The sequence below is a fragment of the Rhea pennata genome, chromosome 17 (assembly GCF_028389875.1).
Source record: "Rhea pennata isolate bPtePen1 chromosome 17, bPtePen1.pri, whole genome shotgun sequence".
Lineage (NCBI taxonomy): Eukaryota > Metazoa > Chordata > Aves > Rheiformes > Rheidae > Rhea > Rhea pennata.
Genome location: NC_084679.1, coordinates 12,311,638 through 12,324,404, shown reverse-complemented (window position 1 = coordinate 12,324,404; position 12,767 = coordinate 12,311,638). Strand labels below are relative to the sequence as shown.

At 56.5% G+C, this 12,767-nt stretch overlaps 1 protein-coding gene across 1 annotated transcript; it reads left to right on the top strand.

The window, feature by feature from the left end:
- Positions 1–1,657: 1,657 nt before the first annotated feature.
- On the top strand, positions 1,658–7,396 carry MLEC (malectin). The gene is made up of 5 exons (XM_062590257.1): positions 1,658–1,877; positions 3,938–4,116; positions 5,529–5,705; positions 5,868–5,925; positions 7,084–7,396. Exons 1-5 carry the CDS (start codon positions 1,658–1,660, stop codon positions 7,311–7,313), a joined length of 864 nt encoding a protein of 287 aa, XP_062446241.1. The 3' UTR covers positions 7,314–7,396.
- The last annotated feature ends 5,371 nt before the right edge of the window (positions 7,397–12,767 follow it).

The window sequence follows — 12,767 nt, the reverse complement described above, 5'->3', positions numbered from 1 at the left end:
TATTGCAACGCTCAGCGCTGTGCTGGCTAAAAACACCGAGACTGAGGGCTGCGGGGAACAGAGGGTTAACAGGGAGTCGGGCAGGACCCCCGGGACCCCTCGACAGCAGGGGTGCAACACCAAGCATATTGCAGCTCAAGCCGAGAAATCATGAGAGATTAGGGAGGCTGGGCTGTAACCAGTATAAACGAGCTCTAACAAGGCCTCCTTCTGCTGCAGCATTGCTGTGGCCACAGCTGCTCCTTTGCTCCCTGAACCCAGGGGAGATTCCCGACAGGTGACAAATGCCACGGGGATGTTGGAGAGCAGGCTGGATTCAGTCAGATGTGGTAGGGGATGCTACGCCGAGACGATCTGCCAGGAAACGGCCGCGGGTTAATCCGGAGAGGCGCTGAGCGCATGCGTTTGCCACCGACTTCTCTGGAGGCTCGTGCGGTTTCCGGAGCCACCCTCCGCTCCTCTGCCTCCCGCGGTCCCGGGAGCTCCCGTCCGGCGGCGGTGCCGGTGTGGGCACCCGGCCGCGCCGCGTCCGCGCGGGCCGAGGCCGTGCCACGAGCCGCAGCGCGACGGCGGCACGGGCCGGCCCCGGGGCCCGCTCTGACCTGGGCAGAGCGGCAGGAAAACGCCCCGAGCGTCCCCCAGCCCCCCGAGCTCCTCCAGGGCTTTAACCCCAGACGCTTCCCTCCGCTGGTGCTCGTCGATCCCCGGGGCCGCCCTTCCCCTCCGCCGCTCCCAAGCGCCTTCTCTTCCTGGGGACGCAGAGCAGCTGAGCGCAAGGCAAACGCTGTACCAAAGACTCAGATTAATAAAAAACCATCGCCGCAACGCAGCGCGCACGCGGCGAGGCCCACGCGTGGGCACGGCTTCGCCGGAGCCTCAGGCTCTGGGGGAGCCGCGGCGGCCGCCGCCTCGGCGGGCGAGGGGCTGGCGGAGCGGATCCCCGGCGGCGCATGTCGCCGCCCAGCCGGCCTCGGCCCGGCCGCACGGCGCCGAGACCCTCCCGCAGGGGAGGCCGGAGCCGCCGCCGCCGCCGCCGCGGAACGAGCGTGTTCGGCTCCGGCGGCCGCGGGCGGCACCGCCGCGTCCCCGCCCGTTGCCCCGGCAACCCGCCGGGCTCCCCGCTTCCCGCCGCCGCCCCATGGTGCTCCGCGCGGCGGCCGCGCTGGAGCTCGCTGATTGGCCGCGCCGCCCCCCGCGGCCGCCGGCGCTGAGCGGAGCGCGCCGCGGCCCCGCGCCGCCCGCCCCGCCGCCAGGAGGCCTCGGCTCGCCCCGCCGCCGCTGCGTCGTGCCGGGCCGCCGCGGCCCTCGCTCCCCTCGCCTCTCCGGGCGGCGGCGGGCGGCTCGCGGGGGAGCGGCTCCCGCTCGGGGCCGCGGGGCTCCCCGCCATGGTACCCGCCCCCGCCGCAGCGCGGCCCCCCCCCCCCCCCCCTCGAATCTCCGCTGCTCAACCAAGCCTGCTGCCGCGCTCCCCATTGGCCCGGCGCCTTATGAATATGCAGATAGCGGCTCTCGGCCACCCAATGGGAGGCGGGCAGAGGGTCAGCATCCCCGTTCCGGCGCGCGGGCTGGCCGGCGCCCGCCCCGCCCCCGGGCAGCAGGGTTGGCCGCCCCCTGGCGGCGGCAGGAAGGGGCGGGCGCGCGGGGCCGGGAGCCCGACATGGTGGGCGCCGGGGCGCGGGGGGCGCCGGCCGCGCCGCTGCTCCCGCTCCCGCTGCTGCTGCCGCTGCTGGCGGCGGCCGCCCTGCTGCGGGGCGCGGCGGCGGCGGGCGGCCTCGCCGACAGCGTCGTCTGGGCCGTCAACGCGGGCGGCGATGCCCATGTGGACGTGAACGGCATCCACTTCCGCAGGGACCCGCTGGAGGGCCGCGTGGGCCGAGGTGAGGGCGCCCGCCGCCGCCGCCGCCCCTCGGCCCGGCCGGGCCTGCGGCCGCGCCGCCGGCGCTCCCCGCTCTCGGCCGGGGAGGCCCCGTTTCCCCGGGCAGAGCGGCGGCGGCGCCTCCCCGGGCCGCTCGCCCCGGCCGCGCCGCGCCGCCGGGGAGGCGGTTACCGAGCCGCGGCTGCCGGCGGGGCCGCTGCCCCGGCGCTCGCCCCTCGCGGTAGCCCGGGGCTCCGTCGCTCCACACCCGCGCGGAGGGGCTCGCTGGGCCGGGCCGCCGCCGCCGCCCGGGCAGCGCGGGGCGGACGAGCCGCCCGGCCGCGTCCCCCGCAGGACCGTCCCGTCCCGTCCCGGCGCGGCGCGGCCGAGCCGCCCTCCCTGCGCGGCTTCGAGCGGAGCGTCCGCGCGGCCCGGAGCGGCTCCGAGCTGCGCGGAGGAGCCGTGTGCTGCGGGGCCCGGGGCGCCCGGCTGCCGCCCCTCGGCGGCTCTTCGTTGCACCGTCGCGCTGGCTCGCTCGCGGCCGCGGACGGGCGCGTAACGGCCGCAGCAGAAACGCGTGGCGGCCTGCGAGGAAGGGACCTGGGATGGCGCTTCTGGGCTGTGCTGCCGCTGGCAAATGAAAACTTTCTTTTTCCAAGCCTCAGCCCAGGTGCTGTGCCCCGAAGGACAAGATGTGCTGGTGGCCATTAGAGAATAGCCAGGTGCCAACCATAATATTTGAATTGCCGCTAAGATGTGCGCTGCTTGGTGAGCTACTTCTGAGCACATCGAAAATACCTGTTAGGGGTGGGAGGGAGAGGTCAGCATTTTCACCCGTGTGTTTTTGTTGGTTAGACTCTCCAGCCTTTGTGCCCTGGTTGGATTGGTGAAGAAAAGCTGGTGTAAAGCTGCCTGAATAGCTGTGTGTGTAACAGGAGACTTAAGAACTGGCATTAATTTCCTCTTGCTCGTTTGCATTGGCGCTCTCTTTTGCAATATGCACCGGGGCAGTAGCTCTTGCTTGCTTTGTCTTGGCCAATGCAGTGTCTGTTCCCATGGAAATGGGAGTGGAAATGGCAAGTGTCAGCAGAGAACTTGAAGTCTGGGTCAGCGTCTGCTGAGTGAAGTGCTGGTGCGCAGACGCTGCCTGCAGTCTTGCCTACTCTGGTGGGACATTGCGTGGCTCTGAGCTCCTGAGGCGTGCGCTGGTTTGTGTTTGTACAGTCGCCCTGACACAGTATAAAATACGGATTCAGATTAAGGTGTTTTGAGAGCTGCTGTCACTCACTATTTCACCTCTGAACTAGGAGAAGCAAATTTTATGATTGGTTGTTTTGTCAGGCGTTGGCCCATTTGGGAATGTTCCTTTGCGGGCTGCTCAGAAGTGCCCTTTTCAGCTGGGTGGCAGTGATGTTCAGGCTGTGAAGCTGCAGCTGGTGGTGCTCTTGAAACCCTTGTGTGTGTGTATCCTTCGTGCTTCCTTCTTCACGTCTTCAAGGTGATGGGTATTGTGTGGCTGTGATGAGAAGACAGGGTTTTGTAAGAGCTCTCTAATGCTTTTTGCCCTTCTGCCATCCCCCAGGTTTTGACTTGGAGAGGGCAAGTATCTAAAGACTGATGCCATTGACTTCTAATCCAGATTTGTTGCACGGATGAGGTGAACCAGTCCTAAACTTACTGTGTTTTGTTTGTGTGCTGCAGTGTTTGTAACTTTAAAATGTTGTAAAAATATTCTAGATGCTTTTCTTCTTCGAAGCAGGATTTTATGGCCAAGTCCTTTGGCTCTGTGCCCTGTCTGTGAAACAAGATCTTTCTTTTGAAATGGTGTGAGTGGGTTTACCGTCTCTCAGACTGCAGCAGGTCCAGACATGTTTCTCCATATGACCTAGGTTCTGGGGTTTCGGCTACCTCTGTTCTCGCTCTAGTAGTGCATCCTGGTCGGAGCATGGAGGGGAGACGAGTCTGACTAGGGCAGCAAGTGCTGCGGCCACCTAGGGAGTGAAGTGCTTAAGAGTATGGAAAACATCTCTTCTGTGTGTCTCATTAATTTTTTCCTCCCACTGTTTTATGGTTGAAACTCAGCTTCTGACTACGGCATGAAGCTGCCGATCCTGAGGTCCAACGCAGAAGACCAGATTCTGTACCAGACTGAGCGTTACAACGAGGAGACCTTTGGCTATGAAGTTCCCATCAAAGAGGAGGGTGACTACGTGTTGGTTTTGAAGTTTGCCGAGGTCTATTTTGCACAGTCTCAGCAGAAGGTAAGCAGCAGCTTCGTGTCAGTGAGACTTACCTTTTTTTCTAATGTGAGTTTCTGACTTAAGATTGGGCATGTTTAGGTTGCTTCTGCTGCCTTGCATGCTGTGGTTTGTCCTGGAGAAAGGGGTGTGAAGTAAGGTATGAAAGATTAACCTCATCCCTAGAACTTTACCAGGAGGGTGCTCTGAAACGGAGTACTCTTCCATGTTCCAGATATACATTTGGCCTGGAGAACTGCACCGCAAAGGAGCGTTCTAAAGCTAATGCATGCAGCTAAACATAACTGACGCCAGAGTTTTATGATCCATTTAAGTTGTGCTGTCTTCAAGAAGAAGTGGTTTTGCATTTGTTCCTCTCTGCTTGTTCCTGCCTCTGCTGCATCCCTGTGGTAGAGGAAGTGCTGCACAGTTGGAATCAGGGAAGTGATCTGGTTAAATGATTTATTCAAACCAACCTTGGAAAAAAAAAAGGTAATAAAGCTCTTTGCTGGTTCAAACTGATCTTGAGAGTGTAGAGTTAAATTCAACTCTCATTAGAGCACTTTAGAGGTAAATGATCCTTGCCCACCTTTGAAATTCCTGTACAGAGGTAGAAGCACAAAGAACTCAAAGCCCTCTGATAAACTGAGAGAAAAATGGTGTGTGTCTTGATCTGGCTTTCTCGCCACAAAATGAGTTGCTTTGAGCCCTAAGTGCTGTACTGCCTTCTGCCAGAGAAATATTTCAGGGAGCAGAACTGGTGGGGCTAGTTTACCGAACTAAACGTTTACCGACTGCAAAAAGCAGTCTCAGATTAAACTGAAGGGATGAGGCACCTTTTGGCTCCTCTTTCTTCATGTGGTTCTGCTGGGATTCCCCAGGTGCTGAGCGCAGCCTGAGTCACGGCAGCCTTGAGGAGGACTTTCACTCAGATTTCACAGATGTGGTTAGCAGCTCAGCATTTTACTTCCTTCAAACCCTATAATCTGCCAGTGGCTTCACCAGGTTGTTTCCTGTTCTGTGCTCTGTTGCAGGTTGCTCGTTGTAAATCGCCTAGCTCTCTAGGTGAGATGTGCCACAGCCACCCTGGGCTGGTGGGAGCAGATACTCAGCTAGTTGTAGAAAGCTGAGAAAGAAAAGTATGAATTAGCAAGAACAAAACCCTGCTGTCCTCAGGCCTGAACAGCAGAAGTGGGGATTATGTTAAAAGTAGGAGGTAGATTCCGGGGTGTTTGAAAGCAGTGTTAATGCTTTAGTGTCTTTAACTGCTTGTTCTTGGCCTCTGACTCCCATTCAAGGGAGTAGAGGATGTGTGGTGGGACATGCAATACCTTCTTGAGTGCCTAACAAGTACGGACCTTTCCTGTTCTGTTCCCCTTTCAACAGTTGCGTGCCTGAATTTGTTCTGACACTCTGTCATTTCTTCTGCCCTGAAGGTGTTTGATGTGCGCTTGAATGGCCACGTAGTGGTGAAGGACTTGGACATTTTTGACAGAGTTGGACACAGCACAGCTCACGATGAGATCATTCCCATGAGTATCAAAAAGGGGAAACTGAGTGTCCAGGGAGAGGTCTCCACGTTCACAGGGAAGCTTCACATTGAGTTTGTAAAGGTAACCAGCCTTTGCTGCACAGAGCCCTAATATTCCTTTTTCCCCCCTTCCCTTCCAGCTGTGAGATGTGGCCCTACTCCGGGGGAGGAGAGGTGATAGTAGATGGGGAGAATATTTGTTACCTCACACTGCAGCACTGACTCCCTTCTTCCCTTTCTCTAGGGCTACTATGATAATCCGAAAATCTGTGCCCTATACATCCTGCAAGGAACAGTGGAAGGTGAGTGCAGTTTTTGAGCCAGGCAGCTCTTTCCCTTTGGAGAGCCGCCTATTGCTTCTCAGACCATGAGATCATAGTTCTTGCTGACCCACCTCTGCCAAAACTGTTTCTCTCTCAGCAAGTCCCCTGCAGGAGGCAGTTACAGACTGTGATAGGTGTGTAGTATCTTCCCATTTCTCTAAGGGTGCAGAACTGCCTCATTTTGGAATAAGTGGATTTTGTTAACATCTTTCTGCATATAGGGTAGAGAAGGGAACATGCTGTCAGCCTTAGCTGTATATAGTTACGGGTAAATTCCCTCTGGCTAATGGGTGTTGGTGACAGCCCTGCAGAGAAGCAATTTATGGAAGTCTTTTAGCTAGTAGTGTGGTGTTTCTTACCTGGAGCTTTGTCTTGCCTCCTTAGCTCTGAGGACAAGGCAGTGGGTTTTGTTTTGCTCTCCCTCTCCCCTGACATCTGTTCCTGTGAATGGCCATGGATATGCTCTGTGGGGAATACCAGCAGTCCTTGCTCTTCCATCACCCTCTGTGCAAATCTCTGCTGAAGTTGAAGCCCCTCTAACTCCAGAACCAAGGAGGTTTAGGGCCCCTCTCTAACTGAACGGTCGGTTTGCTTTCCTAGTAGTCAGGCGTTGCCACATGCTGCTGAAGATCTGGCCCGTGGCCTGGTGGAGGGTGGTAGCTTGCCGAGTGGGGACCTGTACTTCAGATTCCAGGCCTGGGTCTGAGTGAGGCTGGAGCATGTCACTGAGATCCGAGGTTGAGGAGTGCGGTGTGAGGCAGGAGTATCTGTGGGAAGGGTTGTTTGTGCGCTTGACTGGATCTCCCTGAGCAACTGGGATGTTTGTATATGCTACAGGTGGCCTTTTGTGCTGTAACCTCTCCAGTGTGAGAGGTGGGTGGGGCAGAGGGCAGAGATGTCCTTTCTCTTTGGTCTTTGAAGATCCAGTGGTCTTCATATGCTCTTGTCACAGAGGAAAGTGGCTTGAGCCTCTGTGAGGGAGGATGCCCCTACTTCCTAGGGTTCTCTGGAAGTAGTGGCAAAGCCGTGTCACTGCTCCTGGTGTGTCTGGTGGGTTGAGGAGAGGGGAAGGGAGTGTCTCGAGTTGTGTTCTGGGTTGTATTCTGCCTCCTCACAGCTTTTTGTCTTGTCCAATAGATGTTCCGAAGCTGCAGCCTCACCCTGGTCTGGAGAAAAAAGAGGAAGATGATGATGAAGATGAATATGATGATGGCTCCAGTGTTAAAAAACAGGCAAATAAGAACCGGGTTCAGTCAGGCCCACGCACACCAAACCCCTATGCCTCAGACAACAGCAGCCTCATGTTCCCTATATTGGTGGCCTTTGGTGTCTTCATTCCTACCCTCTTCTGCCTCTGCCGATTGTGAGAGCAAGCCCCACCAAGCATCAGCACCGGGGCTGGGAGGGAAGGAATTGGACCAAACACGGTTGCTTTCAATTTCTCCATGTTGTTCATAATTTAAGGAAGAGAAGAAAAAAAAAAAGTGATTCACTTGGAATGAATAGCAGATATGGGTAAGAGGGAGCTTACCTTCCCCCTGCCAGCAAGCAGTGAGGCCCTCACCTTCCCCTTCGCACTACGTGCAGCCTCCAATCCTCCCTGGGGCATTCAAGAGTAAACTGAGTCCTGGCTGTCTGCGTACTGGGCTGTTGGAAGCTGATGCTAGCAGTCCCGGGCCGTGTCCCACACTGAGAGAAAGCCATGTGCTGCAAGATCTCTGCCTTTACTGGGTGGAGTAATGTCCCTAAGCAGGGAAGCAGCCCTTAAAACCAGGCCTAGATGCACAACTTGTTCAGGAGCGTGGAAATGTTGGGGTGCCATTGAGTGACTAACGACTGAAGAACAGAGGTTGGCTCTTCAACATCTCCCTGAGTGTGTGCAACACAATGTATGGTACTCGCCTGCATAAAGATACCAAGACTCCAACTCGCCACTCGGCCTCTGCGAAGAAGTTCCCCTCCTAAGAGTGCAAGCTGCGCCAGGAACAGAGGGATTTATCTGGCCTGATTTGCTGCACCAGTTGGGAGAGACTTTTCTAGTCTGACAATTGTAACAGTTGATCCATTGCAGAGGGACTCTGCTGTAGCCTGCAAGAGGCTGGTGTTCTGTTGGCGTCTGTTCAGGATGCACTTATTTTCTGTATTGATTATGGCTTTTATTCCCTTTAATCTTTTTATTTTCAAAGGTTCATTTTTAAGGCCAGTTCCTTGTCTTGCCCTTTCTAGCAAATGACCTCTCCTTTGGAAGAAGCTGAGAACTAGATGAACTAGAAAGGAGGTTCTGTCTTGTTCCTCAAGCTTTCTAATGGTTCAGCCCCTCCGTGACTGTGACTGACCTGTGCTGTAGGACAGAGTGGAGCAAACCTGCAAATGCTCTCTGTGAGCACTCATCCCCTGTTGTACAGACCAGGCCTGCCTGCAGCAGTGGGAAATGCAGTGGAGATGGTTAGTATCTTCAGTTAGCATAGGTTTTTACATATCAGGGTGCTGGGTGAAGGGGCAGATGTCCAGCATTTGGTACTAGAGAACAAGGTGGTTTTGTTTGCCCTCCAGAGATCTGGACGTGAACAGGATACTTGAGACGAGGTTCATTGGTTTCCCTGGTTGCCTGGTGACAGGCTGGTGAGCCAGGTCACCTGCTGTACACCAGGGTTGTTTCTGCTAGAGGCTTCTGTTTGCACATGCAGAGCCTGTGCCTGCCTGATGGAGCCTGAGCAGCAGAACAAAAGCCCTTGCTGCACCTACTGATCTTGACCTGCAGCCCTGGGAGCTGCCCTGCCATCCTGCTCCCCAGAGACGCTCTCCGGATATGAAAGGCATCCAGCCTAGTTAGTGGGGTTGCTCCTCGCTGTGACTGGTCGGGTCAGCTTCGATCTCAGTGATCTCTGGGCCTAGGTGCAGAGCTCGTTTTACTTCGTGTTACCTCCCTCTCATAAATACTCTCTTCACAGGGCACAGTGGCACTGAGCAGTGTCCTTGCTTCTGCTGCTCTTCCTTGGACCTGAGTTTTCTTTGTAGTGGCTCTTGGGTTTGATGCCCTGCAGTGGCTCAGTCCTTAGCCTTTCCTCAAGCTGAGAAAGATCAGCAGAATTTGAGGAGAAGCCTGTCCGCTCTGCTGGGTCAAGCAACTGAAGCCATTGCTTTCTCCTAAACCTCAAGGTGTGAGATGTTTTTGGCCTATGAGCTCCAGGACAGGAGCTTGGGGAGCTGTCACAGCACTGGTTCCTGCAGCAGCAGAGCTGAATCTCATCTTTCTGACTGCATGCATCACTGCTTTGGGCCTGACCCTGATTCTGTGTCTATGAGCTGAAAAACAAGCAGTGGGATCTTACAACTTATTCATTGCACAAGTAGAGGAAGTGTGGCTGTAGTAACAGCTGCAGTTTGGGAGAAGCAAGAGGGTGCCCGACCATACTAGGGGGAGAAGGCAGGTTTTCGCAAAGGGCAGATCTTAAGAGCAAACCTTAGGAGGAAAAGGCAGTATGCCTGAAGTTCTCTGTTTCATCTTCTAGCTCTGGTTAAAATCCTAGGACTCTGAAAACCCTTTAATGCAAGCTCTGTTTATTTGGTGGCGGTGCCTGAATAGACTCCTCAGCTTTTGTTGAATTGCTCCGACTGGATCACAGAGGCATTCAGATCTTAATCGGGTTGGAGACACGTGAACGGCCCTAATTTGTTAGGCAAAGAACCTGGGCGTGAAAGCAGGCTTCTCCATAAGGAGCTGTTCTCCTCCAGGCCTTCTGGCTTGTATTTTCTTTGTGCATCCTTGAAGCAGGGACTCACTCATCTTTTGTGGCTCACTTACCAGTGAGCTCTGTGCCCTGCATAGCATGGGAAAAGGGCCAGTGCCTAGGCCTGCATGAGCTGGAGACAGGTCTTCGGGGGTAGCTTGTCCTTGCCTCTGCTGGCAGCCAGGATGCCCGTTTTGTGTCATCGGCAGCCTAAGGCAAAGCTGGGCAGTGCTTGGACTGCTGTGTTCCAGTTATGGTTCAAAGGAGTTTGTCGCATTTGAGTAAGAATAGGGAGGAGGAATCTTTCAGCCTTGATTGCTTCAGTTTAGTTGTTCTGGCTCTGGTTTGTCCATCTTTGTCACTCCTGCAAGGCTGGCATTAGCTCTTTAGGTGCCGGTGAGGTTTCCTGACCCTGTTACCGTGCTGTGAGCAGTTTTCTTTGGTCCGTCTCCCTGTCAGGTTTGGCTCAGAAGAGGCCGTCAAGTGGCGCAGTATGGGAACACGGGGAGGATGGTGGAGATGACCACCTGCGCAGCACCTCCGTGGGCACGGTGTGCGTGCTTGCTCGGCTCGCCTTTGTCATCTCTGCACGCCGGTCGGGCGCGTGTTACGGGCTGCCCGGCCCTGCCTGGGGAGAGAAGTGCGAGCTGGCCGTACCTTTCCACCACGGCTGTGCGAGCGAGTGGCCGAGAGGGCGCTTGATTGAGACTAGGTGAGAACAAGCGTGCTGGTGCTTTGCTGCTTCCCGCCAGCAGCAGGCAGGTTGAGCGTGCGTGTCCCTGTGCAGCAGTGTGGGCAGCTGCGTCAGGACAGGCCCCAGCTCGATTCTTGAAGTAGTTGCAAATAAGGCAATCTTAACGAAGCTCCTCGCGGGGGGAGATGTTCTGGGCCTGGCTCTAGCCCCAGTGCCGTGCTTGCAATGCCTGTTTTCATTCCTCCTCTTCAGGCCCTCCGTGCTGTCCCGGGGATGCAGGCATGCAGCTGGCAGTTGTCCCTTACGGTTTTTATCCTCAACTTTCATACCTTTAAGCCAGGCCTTCTGTTTTCCTCTCTGTGTGAGACTGGAACAACAGCTCTGACCCTTTTGGGAATCCCAGGTGGCAATGAGCAGAAAGCCAAATAAATTCCCGTCTTTTTTTGGTGCCTTTATGTTGGGCTTTGAGTAAAAGTCCGTTTGAAGAAGCTGCTTTCTTCAGGGAGCTTCTGAGGTTTCCTCTCCCAGGGACAGGCCTTCCCTGCCTGGGGTCACCTGGGGACTGCCTCCCTCTCCCTTGATGCCTGCTCTGGAGGTCCCAGTTGAAGCACATAACTGCACGCCAGTACCTTGGGTTCCAGCCCTGGAGGTCAACGGAAAGAAAGAGTAACAGGGGTAGAAGAACTGGAAGAGCTTCTTCAGGTCTGGGCTCCCCGGGATCTCCTGCAGGCAGGATGGAGGCCTTCCAGACAGCCTGGTTCCCGCTGTCTGCGCGCCTCAGACGGGTGAGTCACAGCTGGCTTCTGGTGCGTGGAGCTTGTGTGTGAAGAGCAGGTCTGGCCATGGGTCCTGCCTCCCCAAATCAGCACCCAAGGGCATCCCCTGCTCTGGCAGGGTCTGAGCAGGGAGCAGCGACCTGTGCCTTGTGCCTCGGCCTTCCCTTGGGTTGAAGTGGGACAGTGGCAGCCAGGGACGTGTCTTGCTGGTGGCAGTCTGGGCTGGACGGGCCTTTGTGGTGGAGAGGAGCAGGAGGAGAGGACCAGCAGAGCAGCCTCAGCCCTCGATGCGAGATGGATTCGGGCAGACGTACCAAGTGCTTCAGACAGCTCAAGCATGCTGTCCGCAGCATGGGAGGGAAGGATCTGTGCTGGGAACGCGACGGAAACGGGAGCAGGGCCAGCGCCGAGCTGATTTACCAACCTACCGTGCTGCTGCGCCCCAAGAAATGCCGGAGCGTCGCGCGATTCGGGGATGCTCCTTCCGTCGGCCTGGCTCCGCCAGCCCGTCCTCGCCGGCTGGTCCCGAACGGGCTCCGCCAGGCGCCCTCGAAGGCAAAGGCGACCGTGCGGAAGCGGTGCTGGGGTGCACGGGGCGGGGGAAAGCAGGTCCATGTCTTCCGGGACTCTGGCTTGCTCAGAGTTTATTGCTGTATATTAAATACTATTTTTGGAGATTGGGGGGAAGATGTGGGAGGGGGAGGGCTGAGGCAGCACTGTCCCCAGGCTGAGTGGTGGGACACTATTGCAGGTTATTGATAGGTTTTATTTTTTTTCCAAAAAGTGCTTTATTGAGGAGAGAAGAAAAAAAAAAGTGCTTTCCTCCCTCCTACAAACAGTGCTGGCTGATCAGAAAACGTGAATAATCTTTTGCAAACACCGAAGGTCTCCGCTCAAGAGGCCGTGTGATGGAGATTTCAAGGCGAGAGGCAAAGCGTGGCTTGAAGCCATGGAGCGGGCGAGAGCGAAGCCGGGGACGGCAAGATCCCCGTCCCGCGGCGGCTGCCCGCTCGCGCCAGGGAGAGGTCTCCGTCGGTACTCGTCTCCAGTACACAGGGTTTGGAAGGAGGATTTTTTTTTTTTAACTGTCCATTGCTTTGTGTTATAACAACTTGCAGTGACTTTTTTTGTTTTGTTTTAGTTTTGCATCGAACTTGGGCCCTGGGTGAAAAGCACAGATGACTATTTCTGATTGCATTGGCTTTGCAAAGACCGGGGTGGGGGGGGGAGGGAGGAAGGGGGGGTATTTTATTTTTGGTACATGGTAGCTGTTTTGTTTTTTAATTTCCCCCAGGATGTTTGGTTGAGGGAAATGTTCTGAAATCTGTCTGGCAGTTTTAACCAGCAGCGCGTTCAAAGAAAATAAACAGAATTATATTGTCGCTCAGACGAGCTGGGTGGTCTTTTGCCGTGAAGAGCGGCGCGTTGCGAAGAGCCGCCGGCGGGGTGCGAAGCCGCGCCGGCCCGGGGCCGGCCCCGCTCCAGGGCGGGCCCGCGCGGGGGGCGGCGGCCGGCGCCGCGGTCCCCCCTCCGGCAGCCGCGCGCGGCGGGCCCTGCTTAGCTTGGGGCGCTCGCGGCGTTGCTAGGCAGCGCGCCCGTGCCCTCTGACCGCCGCGGCCC